An 18,785-nucleotide genomic window follows, 5' to 3' on the forward strand; every position below is an offset into this window, starting at 1 on the left:
TTGGGAGAAGAATATGATTTAATTCTGGCAATCGTCTCCCCAAGAGCTTACCATCTTTGGCATTGTTTCTTTTTTCTCTCCCTCGTAGGTTCGTTGTCATGTTCACCTCGTCATGGGCCTCTCGTCATAGGCCCTTCACATGGCTGGCCGCACAGGTGCGACGGGAGAAGGAGGCGCCGCTGCGGCGGAAGACCAAGTGCGTGTGCCCGCCGATTGGTTCCGTTGGCGACGGGCCTGCAAGTCGTCGTACATGTACGTGTGTCGTGCTTATGCGTTCATGCCCTCTCGCCGCGGTTGCCGATGCTTCGCATGTGCATCTTGCCCCGGCCGCCCTCGTTGGTCGTCGTCGGAGAGCGAGACCCAACAGTGTTCAAAGTACATGCAGGCGTACTGTAGATGCAAGTACTGTACATTAATTATAGCTGTAGGACACCAGCCCACGTTGTTTCCTTTTTTTCTTTTCTGTCTCTTTCCTTTTTTGCTTTTCTCTGCTGTCCCATCGGCCCATCGTCCGTCGTCACATCCGGCCGTTGACCATCTTGACTCAGCCGCTCGGCCACAAATCCTGTTGCCGTTCGGAGTGCTCCGTCTACGAACCTTGACGCGCTGGCAGTCGGTCGGTCAATGCTCATACTGTGTACTCGGAGTCGCGTGCTCGTACCATCTGCACAGATACTCTGTATCGTACTAGACATGAATATGTAGCAGATATTATTGCACGTACAAGCACCAATTGATGTGCACATGTGGTAGTCACTCGTACCTATAGCACGTGCCCAGTAGGGACGGAGTGCTATTGCAGTGCTACTGCAGTGCTATTTCAGTGTGTACTACTCCGTACTCCGTAGGTACCTAGTAATTACTTGCGATGCTCATTGTATACTTGCACTTGAGTAATATAGGAGGGCAAGTACATGTACATGTACGGAGTACACCTACGAGCGAAGCTGTTAGGTGCACGCCGTACGTACAGGACGTTTTCCGTACAACGAATACTACGCAGTGTCTGCTATTAGAAGATATAATAGTACCAAGGCGCTATAATGCAATAGGTACCAACATGTTCGACAACAGTTGGATGTGCACACAAGTTGCGAACGAAGCTCACGTCAGCGCCCCCGACCCCTGCACTGCCACCCCGAACCGCAAGGGTTTGCCTGCTCCCTTGCGTCGCTACCCGGCACCTCGTTCGTATTCGTCGCCTGGCACGGATCACTTCGTGCGCACCTTGTGCCTCCCTTCAAGCCTCAAGTGTGTGTCTATCGGAAGCAAGACTGCACCAGTTCATCATCCCCAGCTTCGTCGCGTCTGGTCTGCACCCAACCAACAGAGTCCCTGCTTGTATTGTACATGTACATTTACAGTACTTACTTCTACCACGGTACTTCCGTAGTACTCCTCGAGTGACTCGTACAATGACCGCAGGTTCACTACATGTCCCGCATCCCTCGAGTTATTTTGATTCACCATCTCCTTCGTATGACGGACGCTTCCCATCCGTTTACGGGCCAACCCATCGTCCCGTCGCGCTTTTGCTTTTTCCCCACCGTTCCACGAACCATCATCTGCAGAACATTTATTCCAATCTTCCACTAGGGGTTCCTTGCTCGCACCTGCCGGGCTTCCTCGGGGACCTCTGGGGGGATGTTGTTCGAAGCTGGGTGGAAAGCGCGTCACCCACCGGCCACGTCCGTTGCAGGATCCGAGTGGGCGAGGGGCCGCAGATGTCATGAATTGGCCATGACGGATGACCGCCGCTTCCACGCAGCCGCTGTGCAACAGAGCATGTCCGATGCTTGTGCCACCATCTCCTCGTATCCCGTCTCCTGCGTCGCATCTCTCATATCGCACGTCGCCGCTCGTGCACCCGCTGGTGCATGGTCGAAGAAGGTGTTGTGCTCTTGCCCGTCGCCAGGATACGACACTATGAGCCCGAGCCCTGCCTCGTGTTCCACGCGACGCACTCGTCAAACTTGACACCCGACCCACCAAAACAGTCGAGGGCGCTGCCTATGGTGAGGTCGACCTTGCCTCCGCTGAGCCGCCCAACGAGCGCCAGGTCCTCCAGGTGCCTGCCTCCACCGGCGTACGTGACGGGGATGGAGCACCATTGCGCGAGCCGCTCCACCAGCTCCTCGTCGATGCCTCGTTGCAGGCCCTCGTTGTCGGCGGCGTGGATGAGGAACTCGGAGCAGTATGGTTCCAGTGCCCGGATGGAGTCTGTCCCAGGTCAGACGCAAGCGCGACGACGACGCGACCGGAGGCAGACACGGAGGCTCGAGGGCGGGGCGAAAAATCTCTCATGTCGGCCGCCAGACGGAGGGGGGGGGGGGGGGGGAGGGGGTACGACGACGAACCTTGGCTGATCTGCATGTCGGTCATCGTCTGCCACTTGTTCATGGCGACGAACCAGCTGTCGCCTCGGCGACGGCAGCTGAGGTCGATGACGAGCTTGCTCCTGTCGCCGCCGAGGGCGTCGAGAACGGCGTCTAGCCTCGGCTGGCTGAATTGGCCGTCGGGAAAGAGGAAAGAGGTGATGATGACCTGAACGGCCGGTCGAGCCAGGTCAGTCGCCACGCCTCGCCACGCCTCGCCTGGTCCGGGACGCCCACCTTGGATGCACCGGCTTGGATCCATTCGGCCGCATTCTTGTCGTTGATGCCACCGCCGACCTGGAGATGGCCGGGCCACGTCTGCAGCGCTTGCCTCGAGGCCTCCTCGTTGCCGGGCCCGAGCATGATGACGTGCGAGCCCTCGAGGCCGTGGTCCTTGTACAGCTGAGCATAGTAGCTTGCGGGGTGCTGCGACACGTAGTTTGTCTGCAGCGTCGACGAACTGCTGTCGAGCGTGCCGCCGACGATTTGCTTGACCTGCCCGGCGTGCAGGTCAATGCAAGGCCGGAATCGCGTCATTTTCCTGCCCGTCGAAGACGATGGATTGGTGTAACGTCTGACCTCGCGGCGAATTTGTAGAATACGGTGGTGACGATGGCGCTGATAGGGGGTTCACCGCAGAACTTGATGCTAGCATGCCACTGGCCGAGTACAAGTACTGTAAGTAAGTAGGTAACTAGGTATGCGGAGCACTTGGCTGTATTCCGTACAGATACCACAGGATATTATTACTACTGTCCTAACTTACTACCTATACCTAGTAGGTACAGTACAAGAAAGGTACCTTAGCACCGGGCCAGCTTAGTAGTGTAGAGAAGTGCTCAACATGGGAACGGTGCGGTGTAATACCTACCAGATGGAGGAGTACGGAGCATCGAGGAGATAATAACTAATACATAGGAACATTACTCGTCGTACACGTAATTGCGACTAAAATTTTGAGCAATTCCTCTACCGCGACGACAGGGACATGCGAATAAGCAATCCTAGGCGCGAGATAAAGCTCTGGGTGGGTTGCAACCCTCTTGCTCGCGACCACCATTGTCCACGAGCAAACGGAAGAGCGCTTTATACATGGCAATTTTCACTTGTATCCGGTCGTTGGAAAATCCAAACGAAGTCATGCTTGAATCTCATCCATACCTCTTGCTGTCCAAATTATGCGGTGATCCTTTGAACGCTGGATCAAATCACCTATCGGAGAACATGCAAACCACTACGTAGTTCATGTAGCACCGGGTATGAACTGACATCGGCACCAGGCACATGGTATGCATATCGATGGCAGACAAAGCGTGGTAAATGTCCTCGACTGATGAGAGTATGGCTCGTTGCCCAACCGAGCGGTTGCCTTCAGGCCCATATTTACACTCACGCTCCCCAACTTGGGTCGAATTATGTCCAATAACCAAGTAAGCCATTTCGGCTCAAGAGGAGGAACCCCGAGCTCGGCTGGCATACTTGTATTGATGGCCGCTCACGTCAAAAAGATATGCCGAGAGGCATACGAGACAAGGGAACCTTGGATGGGGGACTGGCGCGTTCGGAGACCGACGAAGAATCTCAGCCGCGTGATATGGAAACTTGGGTGGCCCCAACCCCTCTCGTGGCCGGTTTCTTTGCATCGTATGTGTCGGTGCTTTATATGCTCATGCGAGACATCGCAAAACGTGATGCGCTATATGTACATGTAAGTTGCTCAAAGCAGGTCGCCTTCCTTCTCGAGTCGCTGCGTAATGGTACAAGCCTCGCCCCTGCTTGTCATCATTCTGGCCGCACAACCTGCCTCTTCCTCCCACAACTCGGCCGCTGTTTCCTTGGTTGTCAGCGTCAACAAGCCGACAGCAACACTAGCCAGATGCAGATCCAACTTTGCCGACAGGAATGGTGACGCGGCGCTGTGTCTCGTAACGAAGTGTATCTTCGAGTGATATCTGCGTCGGGAGCGTGGCTCCTGTCTCCATACGCATCTCGTTGAGCGCCTTGAAGCCACCCATGACACTGTCGGCCTCGAACCCGTTGGCTCGCAGCACGCTGGTGGCTACGCGAGCGCTGTCGCCGTCGTAGCAGAGGAGCAAAAGGCGCTTGCCACGGATGAGAGCCTGGAGGAACTCGTTCGGGGACTTGAAGGTATCCTCGAGACGCAACCAGAGATCCCTCAGAACCTTGGCGTCGGAAAATGGATTGTTGGTTTCAGGGCCGACAAAGGGGATGTTTACAGACCCGGGCAGGCGGAAGCGGTCAAAGTCGGCGGCCTGACGAAAATCAAGAATAACGGTGTCTGGGCGTCTCTGGAGAAGCCGGTCCAGTTCGGAGCCACCGGCGGCGGCGAGGGTTGGAGCGAGCCGCAACAGGTCGGCCATGATTGTCTGGTCGACGCCGAAGTAGTCATGGAGAGCATCGGAAGCCTTCATCTCCCACTTCGGGTCATAGGAATACTTGTCGACGCCCAGCAGTTCCTGTCTCACCGTTAGTTGTCGGCTTTTGGCAGATGCCACCTACCCATCAAAGGTAGGGACGAGACAGGGTGTGTGAGAGCGGACCTTGTTCGTTACGGGAGGGAAATAGTCATCCCCGAGCGTCTGAAAGTACTCGTCAATGTACTGATAGGGCAAGTCGCAGCAGATGAAGGCGCAGTGCATCTCGCCGTCTGGGCCGGCCAGCTGGCGCAGTGACCCATCCGCCTTGCGCTTCTCGACGAACTGAAAGAGCCCCTGGAGATTGTGGCCGGAAGAAGGACCACAGAGAAGGCCGGCGCGGATGAGAGCAAGCGACAAAGCGTAGGATTCGCGAGAGCTGACCTGCTCAATATCATCGACAGACGACCTCCAAGGAAACTTCATCAAGTCGATTTGATTGTACGAGCGCGGGCCGGGGACGTAGTTGCCGGGTGTCGTGCAGACTCTGAAGCGGTCTTGGGTCAGCCAAAGTCTTTTTTTCCACATCATTTTCCATTCCCGCCCAATCTTACCCTAGGCGAAAGACGGATGGCTTCGCCTCCTTGAAGAAGGACCCCAATCCGGTCAAGGTTCCTGGACATCGTCAGTCTACTTTGTACCTCAACCGTCACCGGCTCGGAATATACGAACCGGAGGTGCCGATGCCGGAACAGATTAGGTTGATCTCGGGCAGCTGCCTCAATATTTGCGGACCTGTCCATTTCACGTGTGCCTTCCAGTTCTAGGTGCTGTTGTCAGTCTCATGTTTGGTCGCAAAAGACTGAGGCTCAGACGCAAAAGGAGAAGCAAAAGGAGAAGCAAAAATAGAGATAGAGGGAGGGCACAAGGAGGGCAGAAGGAGGGTAGGGGGAGAAGTAAATGGAGAGCAGAAGGAAAAGTGAAAGGAGACACAGGACGAGAGCAACAGCAAAAGCATAAACAGAAGCAGAGGCAGAACGTACGTCGTCATTGTCGTACTGGTTCGGGTTTAGGACCGATTCAGACCCTTCTGCCATCCGCTTGGCGATTCGTATAGGCCCTCGCTCATCGAGAGGCTCCGGTGGGACGGCGCCGCCGAAGAGCGTGCTACATGTTGGCCGCGTCAGCTCGCTGGGTCGTGGCGGCGGCCGCGTCGGGGGCGAGGTGCTCACAGGTTGAGGCCAAAGACCTGCATGAGCCGGATTTTGGCCAAGCTGGTCTTATTGCTTAGGAAAGCTCGGATGTCGGTCATGCCATAGAAGGCACGGCCAACGAGCGACATGGATAGTGCCGTCGAACCCGAGCTGTACTCGACAATCGTCTTCGTCTTCCCCGGCACGACGCTATTCTGCAGCAGATTCAGGGCTGTGCTGCCCGGTTAGCGCGCTTCTTTTCGAGGGGCTTTCTTCGGCGGCAACGACTTGCCTGGCATGCATTTGACGTTGTTTGCCGGGTGCATGGACATCATCTTGGCGTATATCCGGACGCCATCTCGCCGGTACGGGTTGAGGCTGTCTGGAATCTCGACGAGGGGCAACGGGGGTGAGGAATCGGGGTCAAAGTAGTTTCTGACCGAATCCGGGCCCCGGAAGACATTGAGGTGGTTCTCCTTTGCCATGACGCAAAACGTCGCTTGATTCGGCTAAGGATAGATGGTAGGTGAGGTGCCTGACGAGACGAAGAATACCTTGCACCCAAGGGATTGAAGTCCCCGTGGCGTATACGGCGTGCCGTGTCGACTGTCCAGTACACGACAGAGAATAAACGGCTTCGCTTTGGCCTTGGCAGCCAGGCGTAGGAAACGGATAGCTCGAAGTGCTGGTGTATGATCGAATGTTTGAATACGTCTCGTCTGAGAGCAGAGTAAGGAACGGGAAACGAAGCAGCGACAACTTGTTGGGAGACTGCGAGTCAATATTATTCCAGCCGGCGGAAATGCAATGACAGGGTCTGCGAGCAGCTCGAGCTCGCCGTCGCCGTCACTCTCGCCAACGTCCCAAGACCAGCTTGCTCCTCGCCCGCCCACCCATCCGCCCGCGGTCCGGAGAGCTCTCGTCGTGTCCAGGGTCCCCCCTCCCGACGATGGTGCGCTGGCGATGGTGTGCTAGAGTCCATCGAGGTACCCGCCCAGGCAACGCCCACCCTGGTCAGATGGTCAGACGGCCTGCGTCGAAGACGGGACCGCGGCCAGCATCCGGTTCCGTCCGGTTTGGAAGGGAGGCGATGCGTTCCGGTTCCCGTCCGAGTACGAGGATATGCTATTGATAAATCTCCGTATTAATTACTCCAAGAGAGATGCTCCTGGTCGCGAATACGAATACTGGGAAGGGCGAAGAGAGATTTAGAGCGGGTTTCATCTGGCAGTATGAGCCCGAGTAATAGGAGGAAGCTGCTTCCCGTACGAGTACGGTACATGCGCAGTACTCCGTAGTGCCCCCAGGAACAAGTGTTGTACAGGTACACCTAAGTAGGTACTGACTCCGCATTGCAACACTGTACATGTACATTGCATTTGGGCCCTGGTGGGCCGATTGTTGATTGTTGCCCCAGTTAGCAGGGCAAGCATCAAGGATGACGTACGCCAAAGTACTTGTACTCGCCAAAGGTGTACTCTCCAGGAGGTACAGTATTTGCAGTACAAGCAGGTACAGCAAGCAGGTGCGAGCAAATTACCAGATTGTCGTTTCCTGACAGTCATACTGTAGTAAAGAATACGAGTATGAGCGGATATTATTAAACTGTATCCATTTACATATGCGAGTACGAGACTTTGCACAAAGTGCTGCATGGATAGTGTTGTGTACTCGTGTGGATGTGGAGTTGGTGCTTGCTTGGCCTTGCGGTAAAGGTAGGTGTACTTACTTACTGTACATCTACATGTACATTATATATGTACTCCGTACTCCGTACTTAAACAATGGAAACCTGTTGTTGTAGTTGGCCTTTCGGTACTGCACTAAGGTGTAAGTAATTACTCCGTGCTGTTATATAATTAAGTACCGAGTACAGTACTCTAGGTACTTACTGCATAGGACCAGCCTACAAGTACACGTACATGTAATGTACTAGGCACTTAAAAGCAAAGCAGTGCCGCCCTTACCAAGTAAGTAATACATGCATGACAAGTTCTGGTATTACAGTCTTTATCCGTACCCACAATCAACTACTGCTAGTACAGTGCGCAGAGTAGGAATACTTCCCACATGCCACTAAAATAGTAATGACTGATAGTATATGCTATTGTGCATGCATTTTTGGACATGTACCAACAGTGTACTTAAGTATGTGTGTGCGCAGTACGACATCAACGGACATTGTCCGCTGTACACGTGCAAGTACAGTACTTGAAATACAGCGCTTGTACGGAGCACAAGTAAGTGCATACCTGTACATGCAAGGAAGTGCACCATATTAATTTCTGTAGGCGCAAGGACGGTAATACTCCGCACTTGCGATAACCTACTACTGTACTCAGTAGGTAGTTGTACGTAAGTACAACCGTGTCGTCGCCCCACGCACTTGACCACTCATGTTGACGTGGGTTGCTTGTGCGATTCAAGCATGACGCTCCACCTACCGTAATATATCAGTTGATCCCGCACCAGAATGATTACGACACGATTACGATGCTAAGTAGTTGTACACCTATTTCTGTGTTATTACGGAGTAAGTACTTGTCGTAAGGCTTTCCCCCACTCACCGGGATGAGAAGTAAATACTCCGTACGGTATTGCAAGTTGTGTTCTATGCTACACTTACCTACACAAGCACGTACTTGTGATGAATGCCGTCAATGTACAGTACATGCACTGTTCTTACGTACCTACTTTGGTAGGACTGCTCGTACGATGAGGTACATGTACTCGACGGCCAAGAACTATTGAAACGGATACGGCTATCCGATCTCGGAACCAGCACGTTCCTAAGAGATGTCTTCCTCATCACCGTCCACCGACTGTTTACAGTACTTGTACAGACCGTTTGCCTGGCTGCCGCTAGGTGCGTACGCGGAGAGGGAGGGGAAATCAGTGCAAAGAACTGCCCACACCGTCATGACGCCCGTGGACGGCGCATCTTTGCCCAACGAGGATCAGCTGGTTTTATTCGAGTACGTGTCGGTACCGATGCAGTGCGGGTCGCGATGATGCCTTCGAGGCAGACATGCATTCAATTTCATGTTGCCTGACGTTGACAACGCGTGCAAGTGTAAGTACATGCGTACGCTGTAAACATACTTAGCTTGACTGAGTGTCCTCGGTTGACTGGGCAAGAAGCTGTATGTACTTACGTGCTACAGTACTTTGTATGAGACGCGACTGCAGTAAGTACAAGTAGGTGTCCATAATTCTCTACACCAAATAATTACCGTGTCCGAGTTCCTATCCGTGTGGGAAGGACTGAGTCACATGCACTCTGTACTCCGCACAACGTTCGAGCAAGTATTATTACTGTACACGCAAGTAAGTAGGTACTCCGTGCTCCGTACTCCGTACACCCAAGTATACGAGTTAGGAGTACCACTCCGCGCTGGATGAGTAGAACATCCATCGCCTGGCCTCCTTGATCGAATTTCAAAAAATCAACACCTTCACAAGTACTGTACAGAGCGCGAAGTACATGTACTCCGTACAAGTAGTATAAATAACTATTGCTACACATGTTCCGTGCTCTGCGACTGCATACTTAAGGACATGTGCCCGTACTCCATACACATGTGCTCGTACTTGCACCTACAAATATGCGTACCTGTACGGGTAAGTGTACAGTACGTGCACTGTACTTATTTGCTCAAAACAAGTAAAAGCACAGTGCGTACATTGCCAATTCCTACAGTACCACGGACGGAGTAGGACTTGGCTGTGGAGCAACTCCGGAGATGACTCGGATTCGTGTACGGAGTAATACAGAGATTTATACCAGGACTCCGTACAAGTAAATGTAAGTACTGTACACCTATTTGCACTCAAACCTACTCATGCCTGCGCACTTGTACAGTACTGGTCTTAAGTATGTATGAAGTTCAACGGCGCGCACATGTAATTACACGCATGGTAGTGCCGACAGCTACGAGGAAGAAATGTATATGCACTGCACCGACCTAGTAAATAATGCACGCGTGCAAGTACAAAGACATGCGCAACGCAGTCCATTTACTTATATTTGTACTTACACCCCAGTACAAGTACAGAGTGCAGTACAGTAGTTGCAAGTACAGTACTTACACCTATATTCCGATGCATATTATCCTTGGTCGGCACTGAAAGTGGATGCAGGTGGGGTGGAGAACAACAATGGATGGATGGGCCGGGCGACGACGTCGAAATCCCGCTGATGTCTTAGGATTCAACATCGAACGGTCATTCTTTGTGCATTCCTTCACCAAGTCCGAGACCCGTTTTGCATCCGCATGCGCTCGCCGACACTCGGTCGATGGGCGCGCGAGTAGCAGCAAACCTGGCGCGGAACAAGCTTCCATGCCAAGCCTTCATGTGCTGCAACATCAACGGCGGAAAAGGCAAAATGGTTCAACGGCCTTTCGATTTGGTGAGTGGATGGATGCACAAGCAAGTAAGTATATTGTCTACTGCATTTGATACGCAGGTGCTGGATTGCGCGTTGCCATGTGCATGTGTAGTAATACTCCGTACTTTACTTTCGCTTTAAATGCTTGTCCATGTACTGTAATCTCCCGACTTGTGATTAATAGCTCGTATTTGTACGGTGGAAACCGTTCTAAGAAGTGCACGAGAATTATAAGCACACCTCTAAAGTACTCAAGTACGTGTGGATTGCGTACACTTACTAGGGCATGCAAGTGCAGTGCTGCACTTGTACACCTAGGTGTGTATACGAGTGCGTACGGAGCAAGTATATCACTATTTGGATGCAATAATACGCGCGCAAACGCTACGGGTCCCCCCCCTCCCCTCTCTTACTCGGGGAGTTCTCCATCCATCCATGTCATGACATGCCGTGGCTCGATGCGACATGGATACGTCTGCCAGTCTCGCCCGAGAAAGTTTGTTCCAGCAGCAGTTGGTTTACGTACTTGTAGAAGTTTCCACCGATCATCATGGGCTTCCGCACACTCGACCCTGCCCGCTCGCAGCTTGCGCGCCGTCATTAGCTCCATCCGACGGTAAAGCCGAATGAGCGTCCCGAGCTGCCGTCGTCCGTCTCCTTTCCCCTTTCCGAGTCGAATCGATCAACGGACGGACCCCACGACAGCCGTCGAGCCGAGACTCGCCTGTAGCAACTGGCCGACGAGAGACTCTGTCGCATCATCATGCTGGAGGAAAAGGCAGCTGTTTCTGCTCAACCGTCGCTTGCCGCCGACAACTTGAGCACCAACTCGAGCACGGCGCAGCATGTCCGTGCCGGAAGCGATTCGGACGGCGGCAAGGTCCACGAGTTCAACGAGCAGACCAACTATGTGCCCAAGAGGACCATCATCACGGTACGGGTCGTCGTCGCGAATGAATCCCACCCCCGTCGAGAAGTATCTGACTTTGGCCCCGTAGATCTTCCTCGCCTGCGCCAGCGTCGATCTGCTGTCTCTCATGGACCAGACGACGCTCGCCGCCAGCGTGTACATCATCGGCCGCGCGTTAGGTTCCACCGACCAAGTGTCCTGGATTGCTTCCGGATACTTCATGTGAGTCCGCCTTCCTCTTTGTCTCGCAGTCGACGAGGGGCGGATTCTCACCCGTCGTCGTGCGTCATTAGCACCTCGACCGTGGGTCAGCTGCTGTACGGTCGACTGTCCGACATCTGGTCGCGGAAAGTAATTCTCCTCATCGGACTCGCCATCTTCTTCTTCGGCTCGCTCGCCTCGTCCCTGGCGCAGTCCGTTCTGCAGCTCACAGTCTTCCGTGCCATTACCGGCATCGGAGGCGGCGGCTTGATGACCGTCGCCTCCCTCATCGTCGGTGATGTCGTGCCTCTGCGGGAGCGCGGCAAGTACCAGGGAATCTTGGTGAGTACCCGCCGGCGCCGGAGAACTCGACGTGAATTTGCTGACCTCGCCTCCAGGGTGCCTTTGTTGCCCTCGCCCATGGCGTTGGTCCCGTCATCGGCGGTGCCTTGTCGTCCAGGTCGGCCGACTCGTGGCGATGGATCTTCCGTCTGAACCTTCCCCTGACCATCGTCACCACCTTTTGCGTCGTCTTCTTCATGCCGCTCAAGAAGGTCGAGGGCGACTGGAAAATGTAGGCCGCGGCCGTTTCCGACGCTCGCGCGAGCACACACGTGCTGACCTTGGCAGAAAACTAAAGGCCGTCGATTTCGTAGGCATCCTCCTCGCCTTTGCCGGTATGACCGTCGTCATCCTGGGACTGACCTGGGGAGGCTCCGAATATCCTTGGAACTCCGTTCACGTCGTCACCACCTTGGTTGTTGGCACTGTCGTATCCGCCGCCTTTGTCGTGTGGCAGTGGAAAGGGCCTCGATATCCATTGGTTCCCCGTAGGTTTCCCCGAGAATTCCCCTTTCGCTTCTCGTGTCGTGCGTGTTACCCGTGCCGCCGACTGACTTGTCCAGTGCGCATTTTCAAGTCGAGGATTGTCAACGGAGCATGTCTAACCATGGCCATCAACGGGTGGAACTTTTTCATGCAAGTCTATTACGTGCCGACCTTTTACCAGCTCGCCTACGGATACTCGGCCACGAGGTCGGGGGCGATGCTGCTGCCCATCACGCTGCTGCAGACGGCCAACAGTACCCTCTCGGGCCTGCTGGTTCACTGGACAGGGCGGTACCGCGAGTGCATCCTCTTCGGCTGGGCGTGCTGGGCAGTCGGGCTCGGGTTAATGTCCACGCTCGACGAGACCACGGGCGTGGGAAAGCAGATTGGCTACGCCCTACTCATCGGCGTCGGCGTCGGGAACACTCTTCAACCGTGAGATCTTTCCCCTCGCGGATGGACACCCCTCGTCGCGTGATGGCCGACTGACGTATATCAAGCTCGTTGATCGCCACCCAAGCCAGTGTCGAGAGACGTGACATGGCCGTCGCGACCTCCTTCCGAACGTAAGCGATTTCTGAGAGCCGTGACATGAACGATCGAACATGACTGACGGTGGTGGTGCTGTGCAGCTTCGCTCACAATGTGGGCGCAACCCTTGGCCTGGCTGTGTCGGGAACAATTCTGTACGTTCTTCTCCGTCGTGTGAGCCAAGGTTGATTCGATTCTGACAGTTACTCCCAGGAACAATATCATCGCCCGTGACCTGTCATCGCTAGGTCTCGACAAGGCATCGGCCAAGATGCTGCTGAGCAACCCGCAAGCGTATCTCGAACGGATCTCGGCGGACGAGGCCAAGAGAATCCAGAAGATTCTCATCCCCGCCTACAGGCAGGGATTTCGGACCATCTTCATCGTCGGGGCGTCGCTGGCTGCCTTGGCCTTTATTCTCGCTTTATTTCTCATGCCGCAAGTCGAGTTGACGAAACCAGATGACGCAAGGCTAAAACAGGAGGGAAAAAGGGCCGACGAAGAGAGGCGAAGGAAGAAGGATGAAGGATCGTCGGCAGCGGCGGCCAATGCCTAAGTAGGAACCGTAATCACGTAGCACAGTACACTGTGCAACTATGACTGTACTATCCAAGAACGGTACGTGCATGAGATGCGTGCGATAGATGCCAGCTCGGCATATTTCTACCTCGCAGAAAGGAATAGGTATGCTTGGGAGTTTGTCGTTTATTTTGGTACGAGGGCAGGAGAGGGAGAGTAGCATGTTTGAAACGTTTGGGTTGAAAACAGAGCGAAACGAGATGGCAGAGATGCAGCGGCATGGCAGGTGCATAAAATGTACGTGTACCGTATGTGTACCGTACGTGTAAGCTCTTGTCAAAGTACGATGCGATGCAAACTGGGTCGTCGGAGCCTTGCGGGCATTGTTGGTGAGACATTGGCGGCCAAATGCAAGCAGTCACAGTGTGCATTTCTAAAACATGGATGGCACCTGTTTGTGATGGAATATTTTCGAAACGTTCACGGAAGAAATATAAAGACTCTCAACTGACAACCTATCCTGATTTCTGCTGACGCAGAGCCAGGAGGGCGTTGGGGCGAATTGATGCGGAGAGTTATACCGGAAACGATAAGTCAACTGTATATATTGAAATAAGAACCCGACCTGATATCAGCTGATCACAGTAAAAAGCTTGGTCGTATAGCGGTTAGTACACTTGCTTCACACGCAAGAGATCCGGGTTCGATTCCCGGCCGAGCTACAAGATACTAGCCACAAGTGGTTAATAATACTTTTGGTTGTTGCTTTTGACTTTCGTTTTACATTTTTTTTACAGCTTGGGACAAGCCAGACAATTGGGTGAGGCCCTGGAGCGTGGCGTGAGCTGGTCAACTTCCATTGTCCGGGTCGAACAAGTTGGAGACTTATTCTTCCCTCCAGCCACACATTTGTACGAAATATTTTAGCCTGTTAATGCGATGAACTATTAATTATACTGCTGTCGAAGAGGCTTCGCATTTTTGAACCGCTCCCCCAACTACAAGCGCACTGTCAACCACGGACTGATAACGCAGTACTGCACCTGCACCTATCACATGTACAGTACATACGTGCATTCAATAATGTAATTACAGCACATGCACTCCGCACATGTACAAGTATCATGAGTTGGCTGGCCGCTGGCCCTTTGTAGCCTAGTTCCTTACTGGTGCCATGGCCCCGCCAGATCAGAGACAGCCGGTTGTGCTTCCCCGAGATGCGCGAACTGGCCGCGTTGGACAAGGCGATGAAAAAGAAATAGGTCAGTACCGTATGAACTAGTACAGAGCATTATTTAAGTACTACGTGCAGTAATTACTTGGTACTTGCAATCCATTGGACGACGGCAGGCAGCAGGCGCAGGGGGGGCACGTCCTCCTCGTTTTGCAATCGTCTCGTTTGTTTCTTTGCTTTGCGATCAGACACCGACAGAAGGAGGCAACTCCTCGTTGGCTCCGACGAACCAATTACCTAATTACACGCAATCCCGCCTCTCTGGGTCTCTGGCGGGTCAAACGAGCCGGTGACGTGCCCCGAGACGACCAAGACGGACCCCTACGGACCCCTCGATGGTGATGAGGATGACGAGGCACGGACGTGCTGCCACGGGCTTGGCTGGGAGCCGGCAATAACAGGGCCTGCGGGCGGCAAACGAGGGAGGGGGATGGCCAGAGTGCTGGTATAAAACGACCTGGACGGAGCGCTTGGAGCACCTCGCAGCACCATGTACCTTGATATCTACGTACTAGGTACCAAGGTAGCTTGAGCATTGTCGCATGCACAGCAATACCTAGGACGGACCACCTACTTACAGTACGTGTACTCTGCAAGGGATGTGCCGTACGAAGCAAGCAGGTCCGTCCTGAGGAACTTTCAGATACTTTGCCGGTACCGGGGCATCGGGCAGAAGGAGCAGCTGTTGAGCTCGTACCCTTTCCGTACCGAAACTCGTACCAGTACTCGCCGGTGGCCAGCCAGCAGCAACCAACTAGCTTCGCAGTGCGGACGGGAGATGGGGGATGACGGGTTGACAAAGACCCAATCGGCGGTCCTGTGTACACGGGGCACATGGCAGCAGAGGAGGATGAGGGCGAAACATATATAAGCTGGCAACAGTGCCGCCATCGGCTGACTATTTGCCGGCACGAACCCCCTTCCGACGCCGTGCACATCCATCCAACCTCCAAACGAAGGCTGTGGAACGAGGGCGACGACGGCGGCCGACGCGACGGGAGCTGCGGCCTGCCATCGGTTCGGTCGTTTCCGTTGCGTTCGGTTCGGTTCACAGACTCGGTGCGCAGGCACATCGAAGGGCAAGTTTGAGTACCGAGTATCGACTGACGCTGAGCCGCTGGCTGGCTCTGAACGAGACGGACGGACCTGATCGAGACGGACGTGAAAACGATGAACAGGGCCTTTGCCACTAACCCTTTCCAGCCGGCGCCCCTATCCATCACCGCCAACTCGACGACGGCCCCCGCCAGAGCCAGCGCGAGGGCCACGGCGACCACCACCAACGGCGGTGCGGGCGAGGGCCCGTGCAGCAGGGGAAGCAGCAGCGGCCGCCAGTGGAGTTCGGCCTACGGTGATGGCCACCGCGAGTCCAGCGGACTGCACCTGCACCTCCACTGTTCAGCTGCAGACCCGTCCGCTTCCAACGGCTGGAACGCAACGTCGCCCACACCCGCATCCGCCTCCACCTCCACACTCGCCGCCGCCTCCACCGCGAAAGGACTCTGCGAGCAATCGTTGAAGCCACCGCCGACGCCGCCAGCATTCTACGACTCCCTGCCGGCCGCCCACCACCTCGCAACAGCAGACGCACGCGCTGCATCGGCATCGGCATCGGCATCAGCACCGGCACCCACCGCGCTCGTCGCCGCTGCTTCCCTCGGAGGAGGTCATCTACGGCACCATCGTCCTCGCTGCCGTGCCGAGCTCGACCCTTCCACAACTCCTCGACAACCACTTTCACCGCCCTCCACGTCGCCCTCCCCCCTGGATGCGTCCGAGAGCACGCGACTCTCGCCTCGCCCCCCGCAAACCTACGATCCAAGCGGTCCGCCGCAGAGGCTCGCCGCCGCGGTCACCACCGAGACCCTCCACCTGCGGACCGGCTGCGGCCCAAACGGCGAGGCTCCTCGGCGGCAGCGCCGTGCTTTCCCATCCCCCTTCCGGAGCCGTGCTGGATGCCCGGCCGCGTACTCTACCCAGCCGCCTCGACCGCCCTCCGCGCGACTCTGGAACCCGACGAACTCGACACCTCGCGGCACGCGTCAGCGGAGACGACGCAGCTCATCGCCGCCCGCACCGCCCGTTCCCTTGCGAAATCCCGCCTTTGATAGATTGGCCGACGGAGACGATCACGCTGCAGTCGGGGAAGGCGATCATCCCCTTCTCGGGCAGCCCCAACGGTGGCAATCGAAACGCGCACCGGCGACGTGTGCCAGCCTGCCGATCGACCAGACCAGCCGCCAAGGCCGGCGAATAAGCCTGCCCGGGTCCGTTCACGCCTCGTGTGACGGCAGAAGATCACAGATCCCGACGACCGGCGATCCGGGAAGCGAATTCGAGCCCCTTCACGACGGGGCATCGCAGCCAATCATCACGGCCGCACCGCTGCCCGAAGGCGGCAGGGGCGACGCGGGGGCCAAGATGGCACCTGACGAGGAAGCGGCAGGGACCTACGGTTCAAAGGACCTCGAGAGGGGGCCGGACGTGATGCAGCCACGTCTGTCGAACGTGTCTGTCGGGGACGCCATCGGCTCCGCCTTGTCGTCGACAGACTCGTCCATCATGGGAGAGGAGATGCAGGCCGACAACGGCGAAGAATGGGGCCCCCAACACGCTTGCTTCCCTCACCTGAACCCGCACGTTCCGACGGACTCGGCCGAGTACGCGTCCACGCGCGTCATTCGCATTCGCCGTGACTGGCTCCTCAAAGGGGACCTGGCGCCGACGTTCTCGAACCTCTATCCCGAAATCCTGGATCCGGCCGGCGTGTCGGAACAAGAGTTTCGACGAATCATCGACAAGCTCAACGGAGAATTGGTTTCGATATTCAACCCCTACAGCGTCCGCAACGTGCTGGACTGCCTGCTCGGCCTTGCCACCGGCTGGCTGTGGGAGGACCTCGGGCTGACGGCCATCAAATCTCGCCTCAACCATCTGGAGAAGTGGATCGAGAGCTGGAACCTGGACATGGCCAAGGCCTTTCCCGCGGAAGAGAGTGCCCTTCCGCCCAAGATCATCCCGCTCCGGCAGACGGGATACTTGACGGTGAGTTGCCCGGTTCATCCTCCTTCGCGCCGGCGCCTGTGCGAGACGATGGCTGACGGACCGACTCGAAACGCAGCTCGACATTCAAATACCGGACCCGGAAATCGGTCCGGCACACCCGAGTGCAGGCTTGGGCGAGCCGAGGTTGCCGCCGATGGAACCGGCGCCGGCCCTTGCCCTCTGAGTTTGGAGTCGGGACCCGGAATCGGGCGTCTAATTTTGGCATCTCCCGACGGTGCATACCGTCCTCGATGCCCATTCCGTTTCGAGACATAATACTTTAATTCGCGCCCTGCATCTGGACTGCGTTGCTGCATTGTTATGACGCATGAGCGCTCAAGGAGCCTCGGGGATTTTGTTCTTTCTTTCTTCACGATACCAAGGCATTATTTGTTCGCGTCCGCGGCCATGTCCATCCGAGTACCGCTCACGAGGGGACCTGGCGGGGACATGAGGCTGAGGGATGACGGGCTAGAATACGGAGGTTGGCGCGTGCCTTTGCGCCAGTGTTGGTCGGCGTCGGTGATGGCGACGGCAGGTTGTGATCAAGTAATATAGAGTACGATCACGGCGGGGAACGCGGCGAGCCTCCTTGCGCGGCGAATACCGAGCTTGGTGCATTCTCTCCATTGTGCCCCTTGGCCGATCCCACCCGAGCTCGACGAGTTTCGGCGCGATGAAGGGATGGCCTATCGAGCGGGCAGAGTCCATGCGCACTATTTGCTGAACAGTACCCGAGCATGTCAGTACCGTTCCATACTGCGCAGTGCACGCACAGCAACAAGTACAGCACCAGCGATGACAACATTTGTTGTAGCAGGGATCAAGATGTACAATACACACCGGTGTGCAGTGCGAGATGACGAGTATGCGTACCCCATACTCTGTTCAGCTCCATGTGCTTGAGTAGGTACCTACTTACCAATAATGCTATATTAGTACTGCAATACTTGGTATGGAGCACTGACGGATTGCCCTGTATTACGGTATGGAATTTCTTCGCACATCACTAGGTGTTCAAGTACGAGTATTATGTGCAGTACGGAGTCCAACTACCTATACTGTAGAGTACGGAGTACAACTACTTACAGTAAGTATAGAGTACGGAGTACAACTATAGAGTACGGAGCACTGTACTTGGACTTTGTGCGTACGTATTGTTTACTCCGTACTCCGTACTCTGT

General features: G+C 55.3%; 4 protein-coding genes and 1 non-coding gene across 5 annotated transcripts; 3 read left to right on the forward strand and 2 right to left on the reverse strand.

The window, feature by feature from the left end:
* Positions 1–1,924: 1,924 nt before the first annotated feature.
* On the reverse strand, positions 1,925–2,912 carry DCS_01184 (uncharacterized protein; the record flags this gene model as incomplete). Its single annotated transcript, XM_040798519.1, has 3 exons — positions 1,925–2,220; positions 2,358–2,544; positions 2,613–2,912. The coding sequence occupies 3 exons, from the start codon at positions 2,910–2,912 to the stop codon at positions 1,925–1,927; spliced, it is 783 nt and encodes a 260-aa protein (XP_040659402.1).
* A 1,331-nt stretch (positions 2,913–4,243) lies between these two features.
* DCS_01185 (cysteine synthase K/M:Cysteine synthase B) lies at positions 4,244–6,428 on the reverse strand (the record flags this gene model as incomplete). Its single annotated transcript, XM_040798520.1, has 7 exons — positions 4,244–4,852; positions 4,937–5,297; positions 5,365–5,425; positions 5,483–5,573; positions 5,794–5,917; positions 5,983–6,153; positions 6,274–6,428. The coding sequence occupies 7 exons, from the start codon at positions 6,426–6,428 to the stop codon at positions 4,244–4,246; spliced, it is 1,572 nt and encodes a 523-aa protein (XP_040659403.1).
* A 4,668-nt stretch (positions 6,429–11,096) lies between these two features.
* DCS_01186 (MFS general substrate transporter) lies at positions 11,097–13,359 on the forward strand (the record flags this gene model as incomplete). Its single annotated transcript, XM_040798521.1, has 9 exons — positions 11,097–11,267; positions 11,332–11,465; positions 11,537–11,786; positions 11,843–12,018; positions 12,075–12,274; positions 12,350–12,707; positions 12,773–12,838; positions 12,905–12,958; positions 13,017–13,359. The coding sequence occupies 9 exons, from the start codon at positions 11,097–11,099 to the stop codon at positions 13,357–13,359; spliced, it is 1,752 nt and encodes a 583-aa protein (XP_040659404.1).
* Positions 13,360–13,972: 613 nt separating this feature from the next.
* DCS_t6 lies at positions 13,973–14,044 on the forward strand. Its single transcript has one exon. It is a non-coding gene; the product is annotated as a tRNA-Val (tRNA).
* A 1,682-nt stretch (positions 14,045–15,726) lies between these two features.
* Positions 15,727–17,785, forward strand: DCS_01187 (uncharacterized protein; the record flags this gene model as incomplete). The annotated part of the gene is made up of 2 exons (XM_040798522.1): positions 15,727–17,601; positions 17,678–17,785. The coding sequence occupies 2 exons, from the start codon at positions 15,727–15,729 to the stop codon at positions 17,783–17,785; spliced, it is 1,983 nt and encodes a 660-aa protein (XP_040659405.1).
* Positions 17,786–18,785: the final 1,000 nt, after the last annotated feature.

Source organism: Drechmeria coniospora, chromosome 01 (assembly GCF_001625195.1).
Source record: "Drechmeria coniospora strain ARSEF 6962 chromosome 01, whole genome shotgun sequence".
In the NCBI taxonomy this organism is placed as follows: Eukaryota; Fungi; Ascomycota; class Sordariomycetes; order Hypocreales; family Ophiocordycipitaceae; genus Drechmeria; species Drechmeria coniospora.